At 43.6% G+C, this 24,862-nt stretch overlaps 12 protein-coding genes and 1 non-coding gene across 13 annotated transcripts; 8 read left to right on the top strand and 5 right to left on the bottom strand.

Moving 5' to 3' along the window:
- Positions 1-500: 500 nt before the first annotated feature.
- On the top strand, positions 501-4,844 carry PICMEDRAFT_57552 (hypothetical protein; the record flags this gene model as incomplete). Its single annotated transcript, XM_019163245.1, has 2 exons — positions 501-3,727; positions 3,791-4,844. 2 exons carry the CDS (start codon positions 501-503, stop codon positions 4,842-4,844), a joined length of 4,281 nt encoding a protein of 1,426 aa, XP_019020648.1.
- Positions 4,845-5,120: 276 nt separating this feature from the next.
- Positions 5,121-6,699, bottom strand: PICMEDRAFT_57553 (hypothetical protein; the record flags this gene model as incomplete). The annotated part of the gene is made up of 2 exons (XM_019163246.1): positions 5,121-6,532; positions 6,633-6,699. The coding sequence occupies 2 exons, from the start codon at positions 6,697-6,699 to the stop codon at positions 5,121-5,123; spliced, it is 1,479 nt and encodes a 492-aa protein (XP_019020649.1).
- A 347-nt stretch (positions 6,700-7,046) lies between these two features.
- Positions 7,047-9,659, bottom strand: PICMEDRAFT_10003 (hypothetical protein; the record flags this gene model as incomplete). The annotated part of the gene is made up of 1 exon (XM_019159615.1): positions 7,047-9,659. The coding sequence occupies one exon, from the start codon at positions 9,657-9,659 to the stop codon at positions 7,047-7,049; it is 2,613 nt and encodes an 870-aa protein (XP_019020650.1).
- Positions 9,660-9,920: 261 nt separating this feature from the next.
- On the top strand, positions 9,921-11,111 carry PICMEDRAFT_14973 (hypothetical protein). Its single transcript, XM_019160615.1, has 2 exons — positions 9,921-9,989; positions 10,155-11,111. The coding sequence occupies exons 1-2, from the start codon at positions 9,970-9,972 to the stop codon at positions 10,990-10,992; spliced, it is 858 nt and encodes a 285-aa protein (XP_019020651.1). The 5' UTR covers positions 9,921-9,969; the 3' UTR covers positions 10,993-11,111.
- Positions 11,112-11,330: 219 nt separating this feature from the next.
- Positions 11,331-12,248, top strand: PICMEDRAFT_18869 (hypothetical protein; the record flags this gene model as incomplete). The annotated part of the gene is made up of 1 exon (XM_019162092.1): positions 11,331-12,248. A coding segment is annotated over one exon (918 nt), but the record flags the coding sequence as incomplete, so codon positions are not given.
- A 430-nt stretch (positions 12,249-12,678) lies between these two features.
- On the top strand, positions 12,679-13,102 carry PICMEDRAFT_14975 (hypothetical protein). The gene is made up of 2 exons (XM_019160616.1): positions 12,679-12,968; positions 13,038-13,102. The coding sequence occupies exons 1-2, from the start codon at positions 12,809-12,811 to the stop codon at positions 13,091-13,093; spliced, it is 216 nt and encodes a 71-aa protein (XP_019020653.1). The 5' UTR covers positions 12,679-12,808; the 3' UTR covers positions 13,094-13,102.
- A 387-nt stretch (positions 13,103-13,489) lies between these two features.
- On the bottom strand, positions 13,490-14,809 carry PICMEDRAFT_71085 (hypothetical protein; the record flags this gene model as incomplete). Its single annotated transcript, XM_019163824.1, has 1 exon — positions 13,490-14,809. One exon carries the CDS (start codon positions 14,807-14,809, stop codon positions 13,490-13,492), a length of 1,320 nt encoding a protein of 439 aa, XP_019020654.1.
- Positions 14,810-15,367: 558 nt separating this feature from the next.
- On the top strand, positions 15,368-15,441 carry PICMEDRAFT_t18. The gene has a single exon. It is a non-coding gene; the product is annotated as a tRNA-Val (tRNA).
- A 105-nt stretch (positions 15,442-15,546) lies between these two features.
- PICMEDRAFT_14976 (hypothetical protein) lies at positions 15,547-17,557 on the top strand. The gene has a single exon (XM_019160617.1). It carries the CDS (start codon positions 15,658-15,660, stop codon positions 17,434-17,436), a length of 1,779 nt encoding a protein of 592 aa, XP_019020655.1. The 5' UTR covers positions 15,547-15,657; the 3' UTR covers positions 17,437-17,557.
- A 114-nt stretch (positions 17,558-17,671) lies between these two features.
- Positions 17,672-19,516, top strand: PICMEDRAFT_14977 (hypothetical protein). The gene has a single exon (XM_019160618.1). The coding sequence runs from the start codon at positions 17,710-17,712 to the stop codon at positions 19,288-19,290; it is 1,581 nt and encodes a 526-aa protein (XP_019020656.1). The 5' UTR covers positions 17,672-17,709; the 3' UTR covers positions 19,291-19,516.
- On the bottom strand, positions 19,345-21,758 carry PICMEDRAFT_104549 (hypothetical protein). The gene has a single exon (XM_019159671.1). The coding sequence runs from the start codon at positions 21,752-21,754 to the stop codon at positions 19,400-19,402; it is 2,355 nt and encodes a 784-aa protein (XP_019020657.1). The 5' UTR covers positions 21,755-21,758; the 3' UTR covers positions 19,345-19,399.
- A 1,531-nt stretch (positions 21,759-23,289) lies between these two features.
- Positions 23,290-23,583, top strand: PICMEDRAFT_29181 (hypothetical protein; the record flags this gene model as incomplete). Its single annotated transcript, XM_019162577.1, has 1 exon — positions 23,290-23,583. The coding sequence occupies one exon, from the start codon at positions 23,290-23,292 to the stop codon at positions 23,581-23,583; it is 294 nt and encodes a 97-aa protein (XP_019020658.1).
- A 13-nt stretch (positions 23,584-23,596) lies between these two features.
- PICMEDRAFT_14979 (hypothetical protein) lies at positions 23,597-24,715 on the bottom strand. Its single transcript, XM_019160619.1, has one exon. It carries the CDS (start codon positions 24,506-24,508, stop codon positions 23,762-23,764), a length of 747 nt encoding a protein of 248 aa, XP_019020659.1. The 5' UTR covers positions 24,509-24,715; the 3' UTR covers positions 23,597-23,761.
- Between the last annotated feature and the right edge of the window lie 147 nt (positions 24,716-24,862).

Raw genomic sequence — 24,862 nt, forward strand, 5'->3', positions numbered from 1 at the left:
ACGCGGGCATACTTCCCAATCGGGAAACATGAGCGAGATTCCGGGGTCTCGGCGGCCGAAAGCTCGGAGTTGCTGCCAACCAAGGTGGACAGGCCCCGTTGACAGACCCGACCCCCGTAGAAAGAAGACCAGGGGCACTGGAGAGAGGCACATTGTCTCGGATGGCGTCACGCACATATAAGAAGAGCGGTCGGTCCGCCACGCTGAGTTTGAGAGAAACACAGAATTGGTGACGGGAAGCCAACACGTGTGACTTGCATAGCGTAGCAAGCTAGAGAGAGCTAGAGTGAGCTAGAGCCAGCTAAAGTGCAAGCAAGCAGTAGAACAAAAAGATGAGCAGCTTCAGCGGCGCCGAATCTGTCCCCCTTGGCAAAGAGAAGGACAACGACACGTCGCAGAGCGGCGACAATGAGATCGTCTATTACCAGCCCAGTTCCAACGAGGACGAGGTTGCAGAAGAGTTGCAGTACCTGCAGCGGTCGGTCACGAACCAGGACTTGATGTCGAAGCTCTCGGAGTTGTCGCACCAGATGTCGCACATGACCGCGAAGGAGATGGAGGACTTCCACATTGACCAGAACAACTTTGACTTGCAGAAGATCCTCGACTTCCTCATCAACAGGAACCAGGAAAACGGAATCAAGACGAAGAAGGCGGAGGTGGTGTTCCGGAACCTGACCGTGACGGGGAAGAACACGTCGGCGTCCGTGTTGAAGGACGTGAGCGACATTTTTGTGCCCTTCTACTCGATCATCAAGGCGAAGATGAACAAGAAGAAAAACGGCGGCTTCGACTTCAAGAAGCTCCCCAAGACACGGAAAATCGTCAAGGACGCCTCCGGCTTTGCAGAGCCGGGGACCATGACCTTGGTGCTTGGCAGACCGGGCGCAGGCTGCTCCACCTTGTTGAAGGTCCTCTGTGGCCAGACGAAAACATATCTCGGCTACGAGGGAGAGCTCTTGTACGGAGGGATTGACTCAAAGCAGATGTTCAAAGAGTTCCAGAACCAGCTCATCTACAACCCGGAGTTGGACGTCCACCTTCCCTACTTAACCGTCGAGCAGACGCTGAACTTCGCCATAGGCTGCAAAACCCCAGACATTAGAGTCAACGACATGTCCAGAAAGGAGTACATTGCTGCGATCAAGGACTTGTACCTAATTCTCTTCGGCTTGAAGCATGTCGAGAAGACCTTGGTTGGTAACGACTTTGTCAGAGGCATTTCTGGTGGTCAGAGAAAGAGAGTCTCTATTGCAGAAGCAATGGTCACCAACGGTACCGTCTACGCATTCGACAACGCTACCAGAGAGTTGGACGCCTCTACCGCTTTGGAATTCGCAGAAGCCTTGAGAACCTCAACCAATATGACCAAAATCACTTCCCTCGTCACCATCTACCAGGCTTCTGAAAACATATACCAGTTGTTTGATTACGTTACTGTCCTCTATCTCGGAAGACAGGTCTACTTTGGCCCCATCAGCGAGGCCTCCGACTATTTCGAAAGAATGGGCTATGCCCGTAGCCCCAGAGAAACCAGCTCAGAGTTCTTGACTTCCGTCACCGACCCACTTGCCAGAAACTTGAAACCAGGGGTCACCGACGCTCCTAACACCGCCGATGAGTTTGAGCAGTATTGGAAAAACTCACCAGAGTTTGCCAATTTATGTGAAGCAATTGAAAAAAAGATTCAAAATTCGAACCACGAAGAGACTGGTGGAACATTCAATAATGTCCTACAAGTTGAGAAACAAAAACACACCTCCAAACGCTCTCTCTATACCGTCAACTATTTTGAACAGTTGAAGCTCTGCTGTAAAAGAAGAGCTCAAGATTCTTGGAATAACCGTGCTTATGCCATGACTCTCTTTTTTGCTGCATCTATCCAAGCTTTTGTCATCGGTTCCATGTACTACAACATCACTAAGGAGACTGTCGGTGCATTTGCAAGAGGAGGTGTTATTTTCTTCTCCCTTCTCTATTTCTCCATTATGAGTTTGGCCGAAACCGCCACTTTGTTCGAAGACAAGCCAATTTTGAACAAACAGTACGGTTATACGCTGTATCATCCTTCCGCAGAACTACTTGCCAAACAGATAGTCTCTATACCTATCCGTTCTATTAGTATCGTGGTTTTCGGTATTGTCATCTATTTTTTGTCAGGTTTGAAGACAGATGCAGGTGCTTTTTTCACGTTTCTTTTATTCATTCAACTCTGCGTCCAAGCTATTAGTTCCCTATTTACATTGCTAGCATCCATTATGCCCACTCTAGGAGCTGCTAATGGTATCAACGGTGTTGTCATGATGGCTTGCATCCTATATTCATCATATATGATCCAAAGTCCTTCAATGTACTGGTGGTTCGAATGGTTTACTTACTGCAATCCAATAAGATTTGCCTTTGAGTCGATTATCTTGATGGAGTTCAGAGGATCACGCATGCCTTGCTATCCTTCTGATTTGATTCCAAGAGGTGAGGGTTATGAAAACATCGATACTATGGTTAATCAAGTTTGTGGTTTTATCGGTGCTGCTCTGTCCAAAGAGAAATTCAATGGTGCAAACGACGTTGATGGTATGATTTACTTGGATTTGTCCTACAACTATATTTGGAGACATATGTGGAGAAATTTTGGTATCATGTTCTGTTTTATCATTGGCTATTTGGTTATCAACTGTATCCTCGTGGAAATTTATAATCCGATTGTTGCTTCTTCCGATCAACTACTATTCACTCATGGTGCAAATATTCCAATTTCTTTATTCGAAGCCATTGGGTTTACAGATGAAGAAATTCCTGGCGCCGAAAATAAGGAGGATCAAATTTCGGATGAAGTCTTGGAGTCTAGAAGATCATTGGCAAACTCTGAAGGTAAAACATTAGGTTCTAGTGATATCTTTGCTTGGAAAAATATTGATTATGTTGTTCCTTACGATGGCCAAGAAAGGAAATTATTAGATAATGTTCAAGGCTATGTTTTACCAGGAACTTTAACCGCTCTGATGGGAGAGTCAGGGGCTGGTAAGACAACATTACTCAATGTCTTATCGAGGCGTGTTGATGTTGGTGTGGTCACTGGTGATATGCTAATCAATGGCCAGCCTTTGGATTCTTCATTTGAAAGACGAACAGGTTATGTTCAGCAACAGGATCTACATATCGCCGAATTGACTGTCAGAGAATCATTAATCTTCAGTGCTAGACTGAGAAGACCTGCTAGTGTTTCAGATGAAGAAAAAATTAAATATGTTGATCAAGTCATGGAAATCTTGAACATGAATGAATACGCAGATTCCATTACAGGTGTCACCGGCTACGGTTTAAATGTTGAACAAAGAAAAAAATTGTCAATTGCGACGGAGTTAGTTGCTAAGCCTTCATTGTTACTTTTCTTAGATGAACCAACTTCTGGTTTGGACTCACAATCTTCATGGGCCATTATTCAAGTTTTGAGAGAGTTGGCTAAGGCAGGCCAAGCAATTTTGTGTACCATCCATCAACCTTCTGCAACTTTAATTGAGCAGTTTGACAAATTGCTTCTATTGAAGAGAGGTGGTCAGACAGTATATTTTGGTGACATCGGTCCAAATTCAGAAACCTTGATCTCTTACTTCGAAAGACAAGGTGCTAAAAAATGTGGTGAGCACGAAAATCCTGCTGAGTATATTTTAAATGTTATTGGTGCTGGTGCAACCGCAACCGTTGAAAAAGATTGGTATAAAATATGGTGTGACTCTGAAGACTTTGTTCAAAGAAGTGAAGAAATTGATAAAATTATATCTGATTCAAGCAAAAACGCAGATTCATCCTCTCACGAAGAGCTAAAAAATAAATATGCTACTTCCTATTTTTACCAACTGTCTACAGTTTACAAAAGAACTCAACTTCAAGTGTTCAGACAAGTGCCTTACATTATGTCAAAATTTATGTTGATGGTAATAGCTGGTTTATTACATGGTTTTACCTTCTGGAATGTTAAGCATAGTGTTATTGGTTTACAAAATATAACCTTTGCTTGTTTCATTGCCATTGTTCTATCCAATCCATTGATCAATCAAATCCAAGAGCAAGCTATTGCAGGAAGAGAGTTATTTGAAGTCAGAGAATCTAAATCAAACACTTTCCACTGGTCTTGTATGATCATTGCGCAAGCTTTGGTTGAAATTCCATATGGTATAATCTTTTCAACGATTTATTTTGTTTGCTGGTATTTCCCAATTCAGCTCGACAACGAACCTTCAAGAGCTGGTATGTGGTGGTTCACTTATTGCTTCTTTTTCCAAATGTTTTATATCACTCTAGCACTTGCAACTGTTTATGTTTCCCCAGACTTACCATCCGCAAATGTTTTGATGGCTTTGATTTTCAGTTTTATTATTGCTTTCTGTGGTGTGGTTCAAAGACCTAATCTGATGCCGGGATTCTGGAAATTCATGTGGAGACTTTCACCATTCAGTTATTTTGTGAACAATATGATATCAGTTTTGGTTCATGATCGCCCAGTTACATGTAAAAAAGAGGAATTTAACGTTTTACAACCAGTTACAGGCCAAACATGTGGTGATTATTTAAGTGACTTCTTTGCTGCTAATGACGGTTATGTGAATAATCCTAATGCATCTTCCGATTGCCAAGTTTGTCAGTATTCCGTTGGTGATGAATTCTTGAAAGATACTGGCATGTCATACTCTTACATTTGGAGAAATGTTGGTTTCTTCTGTGCCTACATTGCGTTTAACTTTTTCTGCATGGTTGGTTTGTATTACGTCTTAAGGGTTAAAAGCATTAACCCATTATCTCCTATTTTCAAATTAGTCGAGAAAATCAAGAGCAAGAAGAAATAAGCCAAAAAACTATTTGCGTTTACTTGATTTTTACATTCATTTTCTTTTCTATTTAGGCCCTATTTTGTTAATTTCTAAATCTAATCTTGTGCTTTTTTATCTAAAAGCCGCCTGCCAAAAAAAATCAATCAATTCTTATCACTTTCATAGTAGAGAACAGTGTAAAATAAAACAGCATGAATGAAGTAAAAGTGTTTATAAAAAAATATCTATGAATATAATAGGATAGAGGTGAGCTATGGAAGAAAATCAGATGCTGAAGACCAAAATTGATTTCTAATTCTTCGTTCTTGGCCTAACATCATCAATCCAACTCTGGGTACTCATTTGGGTCAATCTACTCAATGCCCTTGCAAAGGCAAACCTTTCCTCATCCAAATGGGCAAACATAAACGCTTTTTTGGCGATTTTCTTATCGAATCCATGCTGTGTGACCAGAGTGTCATTTTCAAGTTTATCGTCAATTTCTTGAGGCGTTTTATTCGACAGTGCAAAAACACTAGTACCCAAGTTTTCTGGTTCCACAAAAATATCCTGGAACGGAGCAGCTGCAGTGACTGCAATTCGTGTATGGTTATCGTACACCGCGTCAAGAAAGGTGATAAATCTCCGGACCTCATCACGCTGGTCGATGGTTAAATAGGGTATGTCTGTGACTATGATGGATTCAAAACTGGTTGCTAACGTCAAGTAATCGCCTGCTGCTAAAGGTTCGCCGCACAATTCTTTGAATGTAAATTGTCCAACATACGGTGGAGACGCCTTTGGAACTATCAAATCTCTACCCCAAACACGTAATGGGATGTTTGACTCAGCAGGGTGCCCCTGACTGAAGAAGTTGTACCAGTTGTTGACATGATCTTCTCTTTCCTTTTTACACGACTTTGAAAGGTACGAGATACCAGGCTTGGGGAAGTAGAAGGCAGACGATATTGGTCTAGGAATCTTTCTGTAATCAGTAGGAGAATTCAAGTAAATGACATGAGTCACTTTTTTGATCAACTGTATGCACGGGATGAACGATTCTCTTTGAATACCATTTATATAAAGATCGTCTGGAGCTCTATTTGAGGTTGCGAATAAAACCAAACCGTGGTCCTTTCTCAACACTAGATTAAGTAATCTACGCAGCAACATTGCATCTGCCACGTCGGTAACCTGGAATTCATCAAAACACAAAACAGTTGCTTGTTCGGATAACTCCCAAGCTAAGAACGGCATCACGTCGATGTCCTCTCTGTGACCGTGCAGCACTTTCAACTGGTGTGCTCTTTTGTGGATACGCTGCATGAACTGATGGAAGTGCAATCTCTTTTTTGTCAAATGCGGAGGAATTGTGTCATAGAACAGGTCCATTAGCATGGTTTTACCACATCCGACATCGCCGTATAAATATATCCCATGAGGGATGTCAACTTCTTGCTTTTTCTCCAAACCGGCTTCTTTCTCTATGGTCGTAAACCAGGAGGACACAAATTTTGGAATGCCAAACATGGATTCTGATTTTGTGCTCAATCTGGATCTGGAAATGTCCGGCTTGGCAACCTTTGGCGGCTTATATTGGGTCAACTTTTCGTACAAGTCCTGCACGCTCGTCAAAATTCCTCTTTGGAATTCATCATTTCTCAATCGTCCCTCAACGACACGTCTATCATATAGCTCCAAAGGCGAATAGTGTTGTTGTTGCTCTGTAATTGGCTTTGGCGGAGCAGGCGAAGCGGTAGATGCTGATTCCGTTGTCGTCGAGGTGGATGACAATCGTGCTGATCGACACGCGTTGTGTTTTACGGCGTCCAGAACGAATGGCAAAAGTGGCAGCCTCACTCTTGGCGTGGCTCGTACTATCGATGTACATATACTCATTGTGTTTATACTGCGATTGTGCGTCTGTGTGTGGTTGTGTGTCTATGTATACTATCTATATCTGGTTTGTGTCCAGCCCCTTGCAGCGACGGAGAAGGAAAGAACAATGCTCTGTTGAAAACACACGGAAAGGCGGCAATTTAAACAGCTGAGCAGGACACCTCAAAGAGAAACGGAAGAGCGGGGGAGAAGCGGATGAATCAGGAACAAAGCGGAGAAACATCTTCTTGTCTTCCTTACCCGTCACCGTTGCAACTTCTTCACCACCTTTTTCTCTTTTTCTCCCCCGCATGCGAGACGGCGTCCGGCGAGAACTGTTTCCCGAGCGGGTAGGTTTCTCTAAAAGTTCATGTCGAGATCAATGGCGTCGTTGTTCCTTCTGCCGCCTTCACCAGTGTCACTACTGTCGCCAGACGTATGTGGAGACTGTTCTATGATGATTTGCGTTTTCTTCGGGCCCTCGGAGGACGCCACGAAGCCGATTCGATCCTGGATTTCCTTCCGGATCCGTGCATTGGCGCTCTCCTCAGTCGGCTTTGCAGAGTCAGTTACAGAGGTAGGGGCCGTCTCGGTAGGCCCGAAGACGTTTTCCAGATACCGCTTCCTCCGGAGCATTTCTTTGTAGGTGTTCTCATCTCCATTTTCCAACTCGAAGGCCTTGAACAACTCCCAAATGGAGATCCGGTCCTCGTGGGACTTGCAGAACTCCATCACGTTTTCGGCAGCATATTGTAGCACCTCCCGACCCCGTCCAATGTTACCCAAGGCAACCTCCACCTCAACAAACCCGCAGATTATGTCGCTGATGTAGCCTGGGATTCTGACGGAAAGATTCTCGGTGGCCTCTTGAAAAACTTCGACAGCCCACTCAACCCCTTTGCATTCGATGGTGTTCACTATTAAGATCTTGTACATCACTAGCTTGTCACCCTGTCTCTTCATCTGGGAAATACCTTCCTTCAAAATCTTCAAGCTTCTTATCTTTGAACCGTACTTCATCTCCCACTCCGCGTAGAGAATATAGACCTGCTTCAAACTCTTGCCGTTCTGTTCTTCACTAAAAAATCCAAGTCCCTCTTCAAAGATTTCTCGGACACGTTCCACATCCCATTGCAACTTATCCCAGTATTTAAGTATCTTGTTCAAATAGATGCAGTAAAGAATCGATTTCGACTCGCCGTTGAACATGCCCATTCCTCGTTCAAAGATGCTGAAACTCTTCTCAATGTATCCGTTCTCCTCGAGAAATAAACAATAGTTGATGATCATCACACCGTTGATGACTTTGAGTTCCATCGCGTCCTCGTACACTTTGCAGATATCATCAAAGTCTTCACAATTCTCTGCCAAATCAAGGTAAAGACTCCACAACCGTGTGCTTTTAAATAACCTCATTTGTACGCTGATATTTTCATCATCAATATCTATCTTACCGCTGGAAATCTGTTCTGGAATGCTGACAGCTTTGGAGCAAACAAACTCCGCATGCTCAAGATTTTTCAGTCCTATTTCTGATTTGATCCATTCAATCCAAACATACTCTAGCTGCTCCATTTCTGTCCATGGAACCTTAGTTGCCGTTTCGAAAAGGGTCCTTGCTGTTTGGATTTCGCCAGCAGCCAGGTAGACTTTGGCGTAGTCACACCAGAGCTGAGGGAATTGTATTTTCTCGTCTTTAGGTATCTTCTTTGGGTCGATGCTCAACACGGCTTTGGAATAACATTTAAATAATTTGTCAGATGATTCTTCGCCTTCTTCCTCGAAAAGATGAATCCTTTCTAGCCACGTGGAGGGGCTGTTGATATTCTGACGTAGTTTGACGTCATTCAGTAACAGCAGTCGATTGGATAGTAAAAATTCTAGTTTATTGAGGAACACACTCAAAACCGTTTCGTCTTGACTTTTTTCGGAAAGCTCAGAAACCTTTTCTTCCAAAATTTCAGTCAATGAATCATATATCACTGAGAAATCTTTGATAGTTAGAGATGAGTTCAGACGTGCTTCTAACGTTTGCATAGCAGCATCAAACTCTCCCTTCATCATGAGATACTTTGCAAATTTTATAGTGAATACACTTTGCTGATCTGGAAATTTTTTCACTATCTCTTGGAACATTGAGCTTATTTTGGTTTCCAGTTTCACCTTTTCAGGGAATTCGTTTTCAGTTGATAGCTTGATAAGTTTTTCCAAATATCGCCTGTACAATTCTAGTACGGAATCAGAAAGCTTCAACAACGTTTCTGGTTTGATCATCTCGTTGAAAAACTTCTGAAATTTTGTCACTTGCTGCCAGCTAGATAAGGTGCTTAGCAAAACACTGAATATTTGGTCGTAACTGGGGGTTTCATTTTCATGTTCTTCTCCAGTGCTTATGCCAAACTTATCGCTGTTTTTCAAATAGATGAAAAAGCTAAAAAATATGTCAAATTTCATATTTTGGGGTAACTTCACCTTATCTAGCAGTTCGGAGAAAAGTAATGTCCATAATGGAAGATGTTCGTTTGGTTTCAACTTCAACAGCGACACGCTGAACATCTCCAATATAAACCCGATATCTACCACCTTCACTGAATTGATAAGGAATCCTAGATACTTGAGCCAGAAAACTGTTTTCTTTTGGAAAGTCTTCGATGCCAGTTCGAAGCACTGCACGATCTTGTTGACCTCCGCCATGTCTCGCGGAGCATTTATCTGGACCGTTTTGATATAGTAGTCAATGAATTGTGTCCAATGCTCGTAGCTCTCCGGCCATACTCTACTTCGTCTGTAAAGTAAGGCCAACAACGACTGTTTTGTCTTCACATCCTTTGCGTTCTCAATCACTTGTTCTCGTTTGTGATTGATGTATTGATTCCAAAGGTCTTCATTTGGCGACAAATCCTTCAAGAGTTGCATTTCAAACCCAATATCTGCCTCCTCAATACACTCCAACAGCGGGTCTTCATTCTGCATTCTGTTTCGTGGCGTGCTGTAGCTTCCCGTTTGGTGCTGGCCCGTGGATAAGTCTCTTGGCACTCATCATTAGGCAAAGTGTGAAATTCATGAAACCTATTTCACAATTTTTGGGACGACCGTCTCCAAGCCACGCTTAACACCCGTGCACCGTGAGCATTTTACCTTCTTGTAGATCCGAATGGATACTATAGTGAAGAAGTGGCTGCTTCACCATCGGGGGCTACATGTAAGGCTGCCAAACGGAGAAGTCAGCCTGTTGCGGGGGAATACAGGCTGAGAGGATTCCAGAAGCTAACAGAAAACCCAAATGTCTGGTGCTGCTAATAGGTAAGTTTTTGTTCCTTTGTTTTGCGGTGGAAAAGGGGAGATTTGGCCGGCTGCACATCTTCAGGGTCATCGATAGCGGAGAGTTGAATGCGGAGCCGACAACCAGGAGGAATTGCGTACTAACATTAACGAGGATTCAATTGTAATCCTTTTCGTGTCTTGCAGAGAACAAGTGTTCCCAACGCGTATGACACTTGGTGTCATGAAGGGGAAATTAAAGGGTGCACAGACCGGACATTCGTTGTTGAAGAGGAAATCCGAAGCGTTGACCAAGAGGTTCAGAGACATAACCAAGAGAATCGACGACGCAAAGAGAAAGATGGGACGTGTGATGCAGACGGCCGCCTTCTCGTTGGCCGAGGTCTCGTATGCCACCGGCGGTAACATTGGTTTCCAGGTCCAGGAAAGTATCAGTAATAACGCGAGGTTTAAGGTCAAGGCCAGACAGGAGAACGTTTCCGGTGTGTACTTGCCCCAATTCGAGGCGGACATCAACGAATCGATCAACGATTTCAGAATGACCGGTTTGGGCAGAGGTGGTCAACAGGTCCAGAAGGCTAGAGAGGTGTACAGCAAGGCCGTCGAGACGTTGGTGGACTTGGCCTCCTTGCAAACTGCGTTCGTCATCTTGGACGACGTTATCAAGGTCACGAATAGAAGAGTCAATGCAATCGAGCACGTAATCATCCCAAGAACGGAGAACACCATCGCATACATCAACTCTGAGTTGGACGAGCTAGACAGAGAAGAGTTCTACAGATTGAAAAAGGTCCAGGAGAAGAAACAGATTGCCACTGCCGCTGCCGATGCCGAAATGGCAGCCAAGAAGCTGAGAGAGGAGGCTGAAAGGCTGAACGAGCTGGAGAAGCACGAGGCAGAAGACGTTGAGAAGCTTGTGGTCAAGAGCGAAGAAGACAATGAAGACGAGAAAGAGGCGGGAGAGGAAAAAACCGTGGACACCACGGAATTGGTCACCGAGACCGAAGGAGATGTGATCTTCTAGGAGCGTGTCTCTCTCCGACTGTTTAAACTAGTTAACGATAAAGACAAAAAAAAGATCAAAATGAAGTGCTGTAATGTAAAGCATGTAGCAAGAACCAGGGTCACGTGCACGACCGGTGTAGATTTCCTGTATCTGGAAAAAAGGATAGAAGGAAGTGTGAAATGACGTCTGAATACAGAACCCGCCAGACGGTAGAGTCGGAGGACCAGCACATACTAGCCGCTGAGATGATTCTTTCCAAACCTCTAATTTCTCTCGTTTTTTTCTCACTGGCTTTTGTTTTGCTCGTCTATACGTCGTCATATTCACCGATATTGAAAGAAATCGAGCTAGACACCTATGTATATCCAAGCAAACTGCATCCTGAATTTGTCACACCAGCGCTAGCGCTAATAGACACAGAGAGTATCGAGAATGACTTGAAAGGCTTTGTGCACGATTTACCAGGCGATCGGTACTACAAGTCAGACAACGGACGCAAGGCTGCCCTATATGTGAAAGACTACTTGCGTGGATTGATTAGCGGGTCTGCACATCCAGAGCGGTTTGAGGTCGAGCAGTTTGAACACGAGTGGAAACAGCCGAGTATTCTTTTTCAGATCAAGAGAGACACCTCTACGAGCTGGCAGAGCGACAAGAAGGTGATTATCGGCTGTCACATCGATTCCATCAACTTCAAGTTCTACCACGACGCACCCGGTGTGGACGACAATCTCTCAGGCATTGTAACCGTAGTGCAGTCCATCCGGCAGATAGTTCGGCTTGTCGAAAGTGGGCAGCTTGCGATGAGAAATTCGCTGGAATTCCATTTCTACTCCGCAGAGGAAATTGGTTCTCTGGGATCGATACAGGTGTTTGAGGCTTACAGGCGCCGAAACAACGAAGTCGTCGCCTTACTGCAGCAAGACATGACGGGATACACCCAGAAGTCGCTGGATTCCGGCCACAAAGAGCACTTCGGGATAATAACTGACTACACCTCGCAGTCCTTGATGCAGTTCACTAAGAAGATCATCGATCTGTATTGCGACATACCGTATCTAGACACACAGTGTGGGAAGATATGCTCGGACCACATCTCGGCCTTGATGTACGGGTACCCAGCGATATACGTGCTAGAAAGCAAGGTCGACTTGAGCAACCCGTTCATCCATTCTGCACAGGACACGATAGAGCGGATCGACTATGCGCATATGCTGCAGCACACAAAACTGACAACTGCCTTTGCCCTCGAGTTGGCCATCAGTGACGAAATTACCAGGAGGGGATCCCCACCCAATGACACTGCGTCGTTTAAGTTGATCGACTACATGATCCTGCTGATGATGCATCACACGAAGCGGTTTGTCTACGCAGTGCTGGCGTTTAGCTGTGCCGTGGGGTCTTTGTACGTGCTGCTGACCGCGAGCGACGGCAGTAGCAGTGAAGACTCCAAGGAGGATGACGGCATTGCCACCGGCGACAGCAGTGGGGTTAATGATAGGCGTGTACCCAGCTCCAGTCCCCAGCGGCCCAAGATCAGTCGGAAACAGCAGTAGGAGAAAGCAGCAGAGACAGACGGGCGATAAGCGGGCCCGAGTGACCTTGCCCGCCCGTGGTGCGGAGTATTTTTGTGGGGAGACCTGTCAAGATAACATGACGGTTGCAGAAGTGTCTGGCTGGGGATCGGCGGCCAGTACGGGTATATAAGCTTCCGCTTGATCCTAGAAGGCCGCCGATAACTGTAAGGGGATTAACTGAGCTGAGGAGCACGCTGGTGTTGTGCAGTCTTAATTGGTCATTCCACTAAACAAACACAAACACAAACACAGAAAACATGCTATTTGACGCTATGAGACAAAGCTTGACGAGGCAGACCTCGATATCGGCCCCAACTCTGGCCCTCGGGTTCATGGGTGGTGTGGTGTTGCCTATCCTGCTAACAAATGCGCTGGCAAGTAAACAACCTAACGCTATCTACCAGGGCAAGGACAAAGGTGAGTTACTTTCTATCCACTACTCTCTTGACCAATTAAATAGACGCATAACTAACATTCACAATAAAGTAGATCATGTTGATGTCGCTGACGAAGACTACGACTTCAACGATCTGTTGTTCTAAAACAATAATACTTTTCCCCCTCCTTATCCCCCTATATGGTTTCATTTTCACAGACGACAACAGCATTAACGCAAGCAACGAAGACTTCATCGATAGCATCGATGATTCCCAGCTCAGTCAGGTGATATTCAACTTCTGAAAGAGGTTGATTTCACTGTTTACTTCTTTTTTTTATCTCCTAGGATGGACTGTATATGGGTATGGTTTATTTCTTTTTCTGATTTTCTTTTTCGATTTCACTTGAAATCTATGTTCATTTCTTTTCATTTATCTTGTATATCAACTGCATAATTAAGCGAGAAGTTCATTTTTGGATCTATTATTATTTTTGTTTAAGAAAACTCGAGTAGTGTGATTATATGTATATATACAACAAAAGGACGACCTAAGTACTGCTTAGTGTGCGACAGCCTTGCAGTTTGGAAGCTCAATCAAGGCTTGACGGATGCTGTCGACACCCTTGAGCAAGTCTTCCTTGGATATCACCAAAGGAGGGGCCAATCTGATGATGTGTTCGTGGGTAGGCTTGGCGAGGACCCCATGGTCCTTCATCAACAAGCACAAGTCCCACGCAGACTTGCCGTTGGTCTTGGTGTTGTCGACAACAATGGCACATAGTAAGCCGAGACCCCTGACCTCCTTTATCATGCCGTTTGACTCGGCAGCCAACTTCTTCAACTCCTCTTGGAAAAAGTGTCCGTACTCCTTGGATCTTTCCACCAACTTCTCGTCCTTCACGACGGCCAATGCCTCGATTGCCACTCTCGAAGCCAACGCATTACCACCGTAGGTAGAGCCATGGGAGCCAGGCTCCAAAACCGACATGATTTCTCTGGATGAGAGGACGGCAGAGACAGGCAGGACACCGCCAGAAATGGCCTTACCCAAGAGAACCATGTCTGGCTTGTTTTCTCTGGACAGGTAGTGTTCCCAGCAGAGCATCTTCCCCGTTCTGGCAATACCAGTTTGGATCTCGTCTGCAATCAAAAGGACGTTGTAAGCCTTACAAAGGGCTTTGATTTTTTCAAAGTAGTCCCGAGGAGGAACGACAATACCGGCTTCACCCTGGATTGGCTCAATCAAAATGGCTGCAATCTTGTCTCCAGCGTTCCTGAAGGCAAGCTCGACGTCCTCGATCTTCCCATATCTCAAGACCTGGTTGTCAGTGCCTGGAATGATTGGACCGACGTTCTTCAAGTAGGGCCCGAAGTTGGTCTTGGCGTCCGGGTCGGTGGACATGGACACGATGGCGATCGATCTGCCGTGAAAGTTGTCCTCACAACTCAAAATGATGGCCTCGTCCGGGTTGATACCCTTCTTCACGTACCCCCATCTTCTGGCGATCTTAAGTGCTGTTTCCACGGCCTCCGCCCCTGTGTTCATAGGCAACACGTTTTCGTAGCCGAAAAACTCCGTCACATACTTGGCGTACGAGCCGAATATGTCACAGGAGAACGCTCTCGACGAGAGCGTCAACTTCTGTGCTTGGTCGATGAGCGCATTGATTATTCTGGGATGGCAATGTCCCTGGTTGACTGCCGAGTACGCCGAAAGGAAGTCGAGGTACTCCTTGCCCTCTGGATCCCACACGTGCGCACCCTGCGCCTTGTGGAACACCACTGGTAGAGGGTGGTAGTTGTGTGCAGCGTACTCTTCCTCGTACTGCGTCGCCTTAGCAGACGACAAGTTGAATTCAGGTGTTGGTGCTGATCCCATTGTCTTGTTATACTGTGTACCTTTTTTTGTTTTACACGTGTGCTGTCTCTGCAAGCTGGATTACATGCTGGACACGCAGGAATCCAGTGCAGCATAAGAAGCAAGTTTCACGACGTTTCCCCTCGTATTTATACACTCACCCCGATGGCCCCGGCGTTGTTTTGTGTCCCGGTCGTGCCCCGGAACCAGCTCACGCATGTCAGCTATGGTTGAATAGTCGCCATATCCTGTGTATAGCTGCTGCCGGCGACGGCCAGGGCGCCTCGAAGGTCTCGGAGTTGGCTGGCAAGTGGGGAGATGGCCGGTGCCGGCCGTGGGTGGCAGGCGGGAGCGGATGGCTGCGAAGGGCAGGCGACAGCGAGGAACAGGTCTTGGAGTTGCCCGGGGAGGAAAATTCTAGCGGCAAGAAATGGCATGCACGTCTGAAGAAAGCGGTGCATCCGTGCACCGAACAATATCGGATACCGGTTGGCTTGCCTAATTGAGGACGCTAATTGCAAAACACGAGTGTTTGGAGAGAGGCGTCTTGGTGGAGCGGGCTCTAAGTTTTTCACAAGTGGTCGGATGGTCTAGTTGGTTATGGCATATGCTTAACACGCATAACGTCCCCAGTTCGATCCTGGGTTCGATCATTTGAAAATATATTTTTGTTTCGCTGGGACTTTTTTTTTCTGAAAGATTCACCCATCATCACCTTCAACACTATCCATCATAAGCATCATCTTCACCATCCGTCAATCAGCTTTTCACATGATGGAGCGTTTTTTTTTCCTTTCCTCCCAACATCAGCACACACATCTCATCTCCCTGTTTGAGGAAATATACACAGCAGAGATATTGCATCCACGATGACTGAAAAACTACAGGCACTACTAGAGTGGGCCAGATCCAACGGCCTATACGTCAACGAAAAGTTGACGTTCAAAGACACCGCGGAACACGGAACCTCATGCATAATAGCTCAGCCCCTAGAAGAGCAAGACAAAACCGGCCTCATTAAAGTTCCAAAAGAGCTACTCATCACGCCCATTTTAGCCGATGCTTTTGCCTCCAAGTATCTCAAGGGTGTCAACACCTCAACATCGAAGAATGCCAATTCCAACCTTCTTTTTCTATTGGCAAAGCTGAAGTTCGACAAGACCAACAGAACGGTCTTTCAGGAGAGCAACGTTGATCTTTCCGAACAATTCAAACCATATCTTGACTATCTGCCTGACACTGGCAAGGCCTTAGGAAACCCATACTTCTGGACCATGGAAGAAAAAGAGATGCTGGATGGAACAGACGCATACACTTTCATGAAGAGAGACTTCCTCAAGGATTTGGAGGATTGGAAGAAAATAGTCTTGCAGATGGACATCGCCGAGCACCCACAGTTGAAAGACGAGTTGTTAGAGTATGAAGCATTCAAGATGGGTCCGGTAGGAGGTGTCGCAGTCGATTATTTACTTAACATTAAGGAGGTCTCATGGACTAGTTTCACTGCATACCTATGGGCAAGCTGCGTGGTTTCATCAAGAGCCTTCCCTTACATTCTATTCGACCAATCATCTCAGTATAAGAGCCAGGCATTCTTGTTACCAATTGTTGACTTGTTGAATTCTGCAGATGATAACCAAAGCAAATGTCGTTGGACAATAGAAGACAACCAATTTGTGTTCAGTACCCTTGATGATTTGTCGAAACTACGAAAGAACTGCGAGTTGTATAACAACTATGGCGATAAATCCAACCTCAGCTTTTTGTTGCACTATGGCTTTTGTTTGAAGAATAACGACAATGAAAGCACAACATTGACATTAAAGTTAGACCCTTCAGTGATTGAAGGGGCCAAAAATTATGGTGTCATCATACCAAAAGACTCCACCGAGGAAGTTATCAATTTTGAGCTAAGAAAAAACTCTCCTTTGTCTAAAGACTTGATCAACTTCTTTGCATATTTGGTAAAATTGAGAAGTGAAAAGACAGGGTTTACAGTGAGAATGAAATTGGAAGGCTCAACCCAGTTGAGGTCTATCATCAAAACCAAGTTGAAAACTCTCAAAAAGGTTGACGTGGTCATGTCCGAAAATGTTTCCGAGGTGAATGCCAAAAACATCAAATTGTACAGAAAATCACAGAAGGATATATTCCAGAAATACTTGGAGCAGATTGAGCAATTCGAAAAGCAGTTGTTGACAGAATTCAAGCCATTCTCTTTCAAAAAGGCATTGCAGGCAGACAAGGCATTTTTTAATTCCTTCCTTCTTGTTTTTGGAACAAGGACATATAATGATCTGATTGAGAAGGGAATTTTAGACCATGCTGTTTTGCTCTGGATAATGAGAATTGCCAACAAAAATATCTACACAGATATTCCTGACACATCCATCTTTCCGGAATTTATCTATAATGAGTTCGAAAAGGTGAAGAACAGCACAGAGATAGATAGCGAAGACATTGCGGAATACTTGCCTATGTACCAGTCTTTATTCCCTGCCTTGTGTGAGAAGATACCTATAGTCTACAACCATGGTGACTGGACTTTGAATAATCTAATCTATGCGGGAACTGTCGCAGACAGACTTACATATAAAAGAGAGACAAATGGAGAAGTCTTCTTCATTGATCCTTCCCGTTCTAATTAGTCGATAGACACCCTCGGGCTATATCTATACATACATACATATATATATATATATCTATATATTGCAGCCTTGTACACAAATCTGTTTAAAGTGCTCATAGACTAGGCTTGAATTATTTGCAAACATATCTCCGCGCAAAGTGAAATGAGAAAGTGAAAAGACTGGCAAGAGTGTTGAAGATTTACCGGTCATGGTGTTTGTCTCATTTGACGGAACTCTAGTGAAAGATCCAATAGCTATATACCGAGCGGGCAGTGTACGCATCATTCAAGCATGTCAAAGAAATCAGGTTCATTGAAGTCAGCCGCTGGTACTGCTGGTGGTGGAGCGACTTCACAAAAGCCATTGTCTCACACCTTATGGTCTCCGTATGATACTGTAAGAGATGTGAGCGATACGTTAGGTATCTCGTGGCAATTTTCTGATGAAGTGGCGAAGAATCTAGCCATGGATGTCGAATACCGAATTCATGAAATTATAGAACAAGCTTTGAAGTTTATGAGACACGGAAAGAGAAAGACTTTAACTACCCAGGACATCGATAGAGCAATGAAAGTTTTAAACTTAGAACCGTTGTATGGATACGACACATCCAAACCATTGGTGTTCAAAGAAGCTATGATAGGACCTGGGCAAACCTTGTACTATATAGACGATGATGAGGTCGATTTTGAAACCTTAGTCAATCAACCATTACCGAAAGTGCCAAGATATACAACATGCACTGCACATTGGTTGGCAGTTGAAGGTGTCCAGCCAACGATACCTCAGAACCCAAATCTATCTGATATAAAACAGCTACCAATTTCCCAAAGAGGAATAATTGAAAATATGCTCAGTTTGAACAATGATGAAATCGTATTAGTTACAAACCCTAAAACTGGTATCACCACTGTGGAATCGAAGCAACCTGATAAGAAGGAACTTGAAGTTCGTCCGCTTGTCAAGCACGTTCTATCAAAAGAAATGCAACTTTATTTCAATAAAATTATTGAGGTTTTGATGGATGAATCTAATGATGCCTTAAAGACAGCAGCTTTGGAGTCCATAAGATCAGATACAGGATTACATCAATTGGTTCCGTACTTAGTTCAATTCATCGCAGAAACAATAGCTCATAACTTAAAAAACTTGAACTTGCTAACTACTATGCTAATGCTAATCTATTCCTTGATTTCAAATACATCAATTTTCTTGGATCCTTATGTTCATGCTTTGATGCCTTGTATCTTGACCCTCTTGTTGGCCAAGAACATAGGTCCAATTCAAAATGCCACAGAGGAAGAAAAACAAGGGCATTTTCAAGTCAGAAAACTTGCTGCCTCTCTTTTACAGAAAATCATTGAAAATTTTGGGTCTTCCTACAACACCCTCAAGCCAAGAATCACAAGAACATTGCTCAGGGCATTTTTGAGTAATACCACAAGAAATTCGATCGGTACACAATACGGTGCAATTATGGGTATGAAATCATTAGGTGGGGAAGTCATTAGGATTGTACTAGTGGGAAACTTGCGGACCTGGTCAAATGTAGTCCTAGAGAATTTTCCCAAGGATAGTGAAAATCGGAAAATTTTACTGGACCAAATACTAGAATGTCTTTCGATCTTGGCAAAAGATGGTGAGTTACTACTGACAAACAATAACTATAAAAAGCATAGACTAGAGTCTAACGAAGAAGAAGATGCAGACAACATGGATGTTGATTCAAATGCAGCTCCTAAGGATGAAATTACTCAGGAAATGAAGGATAAACTTTCTCAGAGAGTAGGTGAACTAATTGCAGAGAATATTCTTGAAAAAGAGAATGCTGTGGCTTTATTTTACGGTATCTTTTTTGGCGAAACGAATTAGGTCGGCCTGTACTTCATTACGAATTAATCAATGCTTAGAAAAGACTCCACGTCGATGGAAATAAAAAGATAAAACTGTATAGTAATCGAACATGTAACTTTGAATGAATTTAACTAAAGTCAAGTTTCCTCTTTGTAGTCTTCTTAGAATGTGCTGTTGAAGTAGAGACTGAAAGCTTTGTGGTGGAAGGATATATTTGTTGTCCTTTTCCCGTCCATTGCTCGTTTACTTTGCTACTTTTTATGTGAGGAGAGTCACTTGATTTTAACGGCGAAGAGCCAATCTCAAAAACTCCTGGGCGAATCTGAACCCTTTCAAAAGCAGGCGTTTCCGTTATCTGTGTTGTTGTTGGATCTATGTCTTGCTTTCTACTTGATTTTTCTTGGTAAGGGGAGATAATAGAAACTAAGTCTCCGGTCAAATAATCCAACGAGGCAGAAGTGTTCTTTCTTGGAGTCGCTTCAATAACTTGATTACGACGAAACATTTCCTCTTGTACTTCATGAATATCCAATTTATTCACAGCGTTTGTTTCGGTTTTCACCGAGAAATCAGATTTGTCAGACTGTAGTTTTGGGGGCTTCCTTTTAGGAGCTTGGAGTTTTCGTTTTTTGCTTTTCATGAATCCTTTAATTTCCACAGGAAATTTCGTATCAGCCGAGTAGGCTAAATCTGGGGGATGAAGTAAATCGTTTGAAGGACCTAAATCTCCCGCCGAGGACACCATTGAGGTAGAGTTCACCATACTAATAGTTTTTCGTGAGAGATCTGCTTTAGAATTATTGAAACTCGAGTGTGAACGTTTCAACCTTATTTTTGAAAGATCAATACTGGAGGTCTTTCTTTCTGTATTTACAGTTTTATAGCTTGCATCTTTAGCTTTTTCCAATTTTTCTTTCCGTCTCTCTTGGCGTTGCTTCTGTTCTCTTCTAGATTTAATCTTCAGAGTAAACGCTGGTCCTCTTGATTTGATTGCCAAAAGCTTTAATAACTGCCGATGATCTTTACCATAAAAGGGAATAACACAGTTTGACAGAAATCCCCAGGAAGAGTTCAGATCTTTATAATCCAATCCCATAATTGCATCATAAACACATAGTTTGTCGAAAAAGATTTTTACTAATTTCTCTACTGCATCAATTGTTAGGTACCTTTTCTTATCTTCTTCTGGAGCAAATCTGAAATCAACGTCAAAATCCATACTGGTTGGAATAACCGTGCCTAACAAAGTAGGAATAAGCCTTTTTTTCTTTCCGACCAGACTACCAGAATAGCGTTTTGAAACCAGAGAAGGTCGTTTTTCTTTCCTTGACTCGACTACAGTTTTCTCATCATTTTCCTGAACTTCTTTTTTTTCTGACTCATTCTCATACTTTAGTATCCTTAATAGCTCCAGATCTAATAAGATTTGTAGCTTCAAATCTTTAAGTTTCATTTTATCCATAAATTCATTCAATTTATCCAAATCCATATTTTGGGTAAAGTTTTGCTGCTTCAGGTGATCCAGTCTAAAACTTCTCTCCATTTCATCTAATAGTTTTTCATCAGAAAGCCAAACCTTTTGGAAGTTATCTAGCTTCAAAATACCTTGATGTTCATTTTGAACATCATATCTTCTGTCAAAATCTGAGAGTGTTTCAATTAGTAATCTAGAGAGACAATCTTTAGCCAACTTCAGGTTATCACGCCTCAACAAATTCATTTTAGGTATTGAAGACTTCACAAAATGCTCAAGCATAGTGGAAGCACTGTATAAAGTTGTGAAGTACTTATCAGTTAAAAATTGGAGTGGGTCTATGGTTTTTAAAACTTTTTCTGGAGAAGTTGAAGATAACGTCAAATTGCTGCTGTCTATAGGTCTTACTCCTATATCCAACTGAGTGATGTCAAGCAAATCAGCAGCACACATGCTTGCGGATTCTAGCAACTGGCTGTATGAATCATTGATCACAAGAGGGGAAGCAATTACTGGCTGTCTTTTGGATATCAAAAACTCAAAATCCCGAGCCGATGGATATACTGGGGATATTCGGAAAGGAGCTATACATGAATCAACTGAAGCGCTTACGGGATTGTTGTTAAGTATCCTAATACACCACATGCATTCATCAGCGGTAGGGGCCAATAAGCCAAAATCCAGGATGTCCTTGATTCTGTTATCGTTTGACACTGAAATATAAACACCAAAGTTTCGACTTTTCGAACTCAACTGTCCACACAAGGAGTTCACTATAGCTTTGTCGTGAATCACAATAGTTATGAAGGAGGTGCCTCCCTGACAGATTTGGTCATTGCGGGCGTTGCAGCTCTTCCAATTTGAGATGTTAGCAAATCCAATAGTTGATATGTGCAATGATGAAATGTTTCTGTACTTTTCCAGAGATGTGTGAAAATCTGATTTCTGGCATTTGAAAGAGATTCCTACCATGTCATCCACTTTGTTACCAAATATATCCCCTTTCATCGGCGGAAAAGGGGGTTATCGATGTTACTGGACAATGTCTGTCTCCGAAACACGAAACCAGACGTTTGATTCATGTCACCAGGCCAAATGAGGTAAGCAAAAGAGGGTTCACAGCATGACACTGTTTCTGTCGCGACGCGTCATTTTCTCGGATGTAATGTTGAAACTAAGATACGAATATTTTTCAACCGAGAGAGGCTGAGAGGGAGGGCAACAAGAAACGGAAGATCGGTGCAGTGAAGAGGTGCACGCCAACGTACGTTTTGTTCTTAGGGACGAGTGGGAAAGTTGTGGATATACTTTGCACCATTTGAGCATTGTTACAGGAAGTGGAAAACTGGTGGACGGGACTTAGTGGTTGATACCTATCAAATAGAATCGAATCTTGTTGATTTTTGGAGAAAATAAGGCTCAGCAGCGCAATACTTTAAATTAAAAAAGACCAGAATAGAGGCAAAGAGGAGGGATTGATGAGTCTACACGACGTAACAAAGAACTTACAGCCTGCACCTGTTCCAGTAGCCAATCCATGGTGTAACGCGTCTAAGAAGTTGTCAAGTACCAAGAAATTGGACAACTCTGGTGTTGGTAACAGTGGCAAGGATGAGCTTCGGATCGCCATTGTTGAGAACCCGCAAGCCAGGCAGGAAAAAACTACGTTTGAGGTTTTGAAGGAGGAGGGGAAGGAAGGTGTGAAGACTGGTGTAGAACGTAACGTAAACACCAGGATCGAAACAATCAAGGCTGGTGTTGATAATAACAATAAGACGACGATATATCCGAATGGGAACGGAACTTTGAACCCAAGACGCCACCATGCTAACAGAAATAAGAAAAATACCTCAAAATATGCAGAATCAGATGTAGTCAATGCAGAAGTTCAACTCAAAGAAACTACCAACAGTTTTCAATCATTACAAGTAAATCCAAAACAAGCTGGCGATGAGAGTTTCAATGATGCTGAAATCCATAACATCAATAGTAACGGCAATTATCAAGAGAATAGAGTTAATGGTTATGCTACTTACAAGAACAAGACAAGACACAGTTTCTCTTCTAGCCATCGTAACTATCCACCTAGCATGGCACCGATGCCGCCACCGATGGGATTTGGCCAACCATTTTATCCTGGACTGTATCAGAACAACCACGGCAGCGATACTAGTAGTCCTGCCTCCCCTAACAGCAATGGGAACAGCAATAGTACGTTTTTGAATAACAGACGGATGTCTATGCCGCAATACGATCCGGCTATGTTGCCCAATCCACAGTATTATCCTTACATGCGCAATGGATTTTATCCTCCAATGGTAGATCATTTAGGAATGCAGCAAATGCCGTTACCATCAAGAGTTTACTATGGTCAACAGATGAACGAAACCAATGCTCATGAGATGCGAGTCCCTATGCCGATGGTCGTACCTAATGGTGTACCTATTCCGATTTCCCCACAACTCCAAGTATATAATCAGCAATATGGGTCGAACAAAAGCAATGTGCCTTCTCCGAACATGTACTCACCAATACGTCATATAATGGAAGATGAGAGACTTAATCAATTGATACACCAGATACGATACTACTTCTCTGTTGAAAATTTATGTAAGGACATGTATTTGAGAAGGCAAATGGATGAGGAGGGGTTCATCCCGATTTCTTTGATCAAAGGGTTTAGCAGGGTGAAAACGTTAAGTCAAGGAATACCAGGTGTTGTAGATTACGTCATAGAACATATTGATACGATTGAGAAAAGAAAAGTCGCCGATAGCGACGATTATAAGATTAGACTTAAAGAAGGGTGGGAGAAGTGGATTTTAACGAGGCGTTAGAAGTTTAGTAATTTTGTTGTATAAGATGTTACTATATATTCGATTGTAATTTAGAAGGTTTGAAAATAATCATAAAAACGAAAAAATTTATGCGCAAACAGGATAGTAGATTAGATGCAGGTACACGAATTTTATAGAGATGTTTAGAAAATAAAAGAGCAGGAAAACAAACAGCCATTCAGGAACTTTTGAAAATACGCCTGTCTAACAAGTTTAAAGCCTTCCATCTTTTCAGATGGAACTCCATGAAATCAGGCGATTGCACCAGCTGCAAGTTTTCGTTGCACACACTGGAAGCTGTTGGAGCCGGCGACTGGTGTCTGCATTTGTACTTGAAGGAGGTGGCGATGTAGTGGGATTTGAGTTTCTCCAGCTCGTGGTCCATGATGGCAGCCTCGTCAAACTTGGCATCAAAGTGCTTGTAGTCTGCCAAGGATTCCGAGCAGCAGAGAATCCTGTTGGCGAATGAGTCGAAGTCTACCGAGAGAGAGACTTTCCGGGGCTGCGCCTGACTCGGCCCGGTCTCGCCTGCCGTCTGCGGATCCACGTCGCCGTGGAGCTCCTTGAGCAGAGCGTTGTAGATTTCGTGGAGTTCGGTGAGGTTGAAAAAGCGGGCGTTCTCAAACACCAACGACATCGAGCTGTTGAACTGTCGCACGATCTCGGCGGTGTCGCCGCCGTCGGCCTGCGTGTCGATGAACCGGTCCAACGCGCATCGTAGATGGATCAACAAGAGCGAGAGGTTGGACCGCCTGTGGAGCTTGTCTAGTATCACGATGTCCAGGATTAGCAACGTCCTCAACAGACTGTTGCAGGCGTCGATCTGCCGGTGCTCGCTCTGTGTGTTCAGATGCGTCATCCCTGACGTGCTTGACGCCGGTATGGAGATGGCGTTTGTGTTTGTGTGTGCTTCGACCGAGTACATTGCTGCTTCCGTGTCTTTCCTATTTTTTGCTGTGTAGGTGGGTGTGTGTCGGTGTCGGGGGTGTAAGAGTGTAGGGGTGTGGGGGGTGTGTGTGTTCGGCAGCTGCGCTGTGTGTAAGCAAGTGTATGTTGTGCGGTTGTTGCTGCGGGCTAGCAAAGGATTGTTTCTCTCTCCGGGATAGTCTGGCCCAGGAAAGAGCACGCAACGGGCATCTGTGCAGGACAGAAAAGGAACAAGGACTGTTTTATTAGGGCCCTCATGTTCTGCGAGCGTCTTAAACTCCTCGATAGGGCGGATTGAGTCATAAAAAAGGCGATAAAAGGAAAAAATGCAAAAAAAAATTTCAAAAAAAAA

Source organism: Pichia membranifaciens (genome assembly GCF_001661235.1).
Source record: "Pichia membranifaciens NRRL Y-2026 unplaced genomic scaffold PICMEscaffold_1, whole genome shotgun sequence".
NCBI lineage: Eukaryota > Fungi > Ascomycota > Pichiomycetes > Pichiales > Pichiaceae > Pichia > Pichia membranifaciens.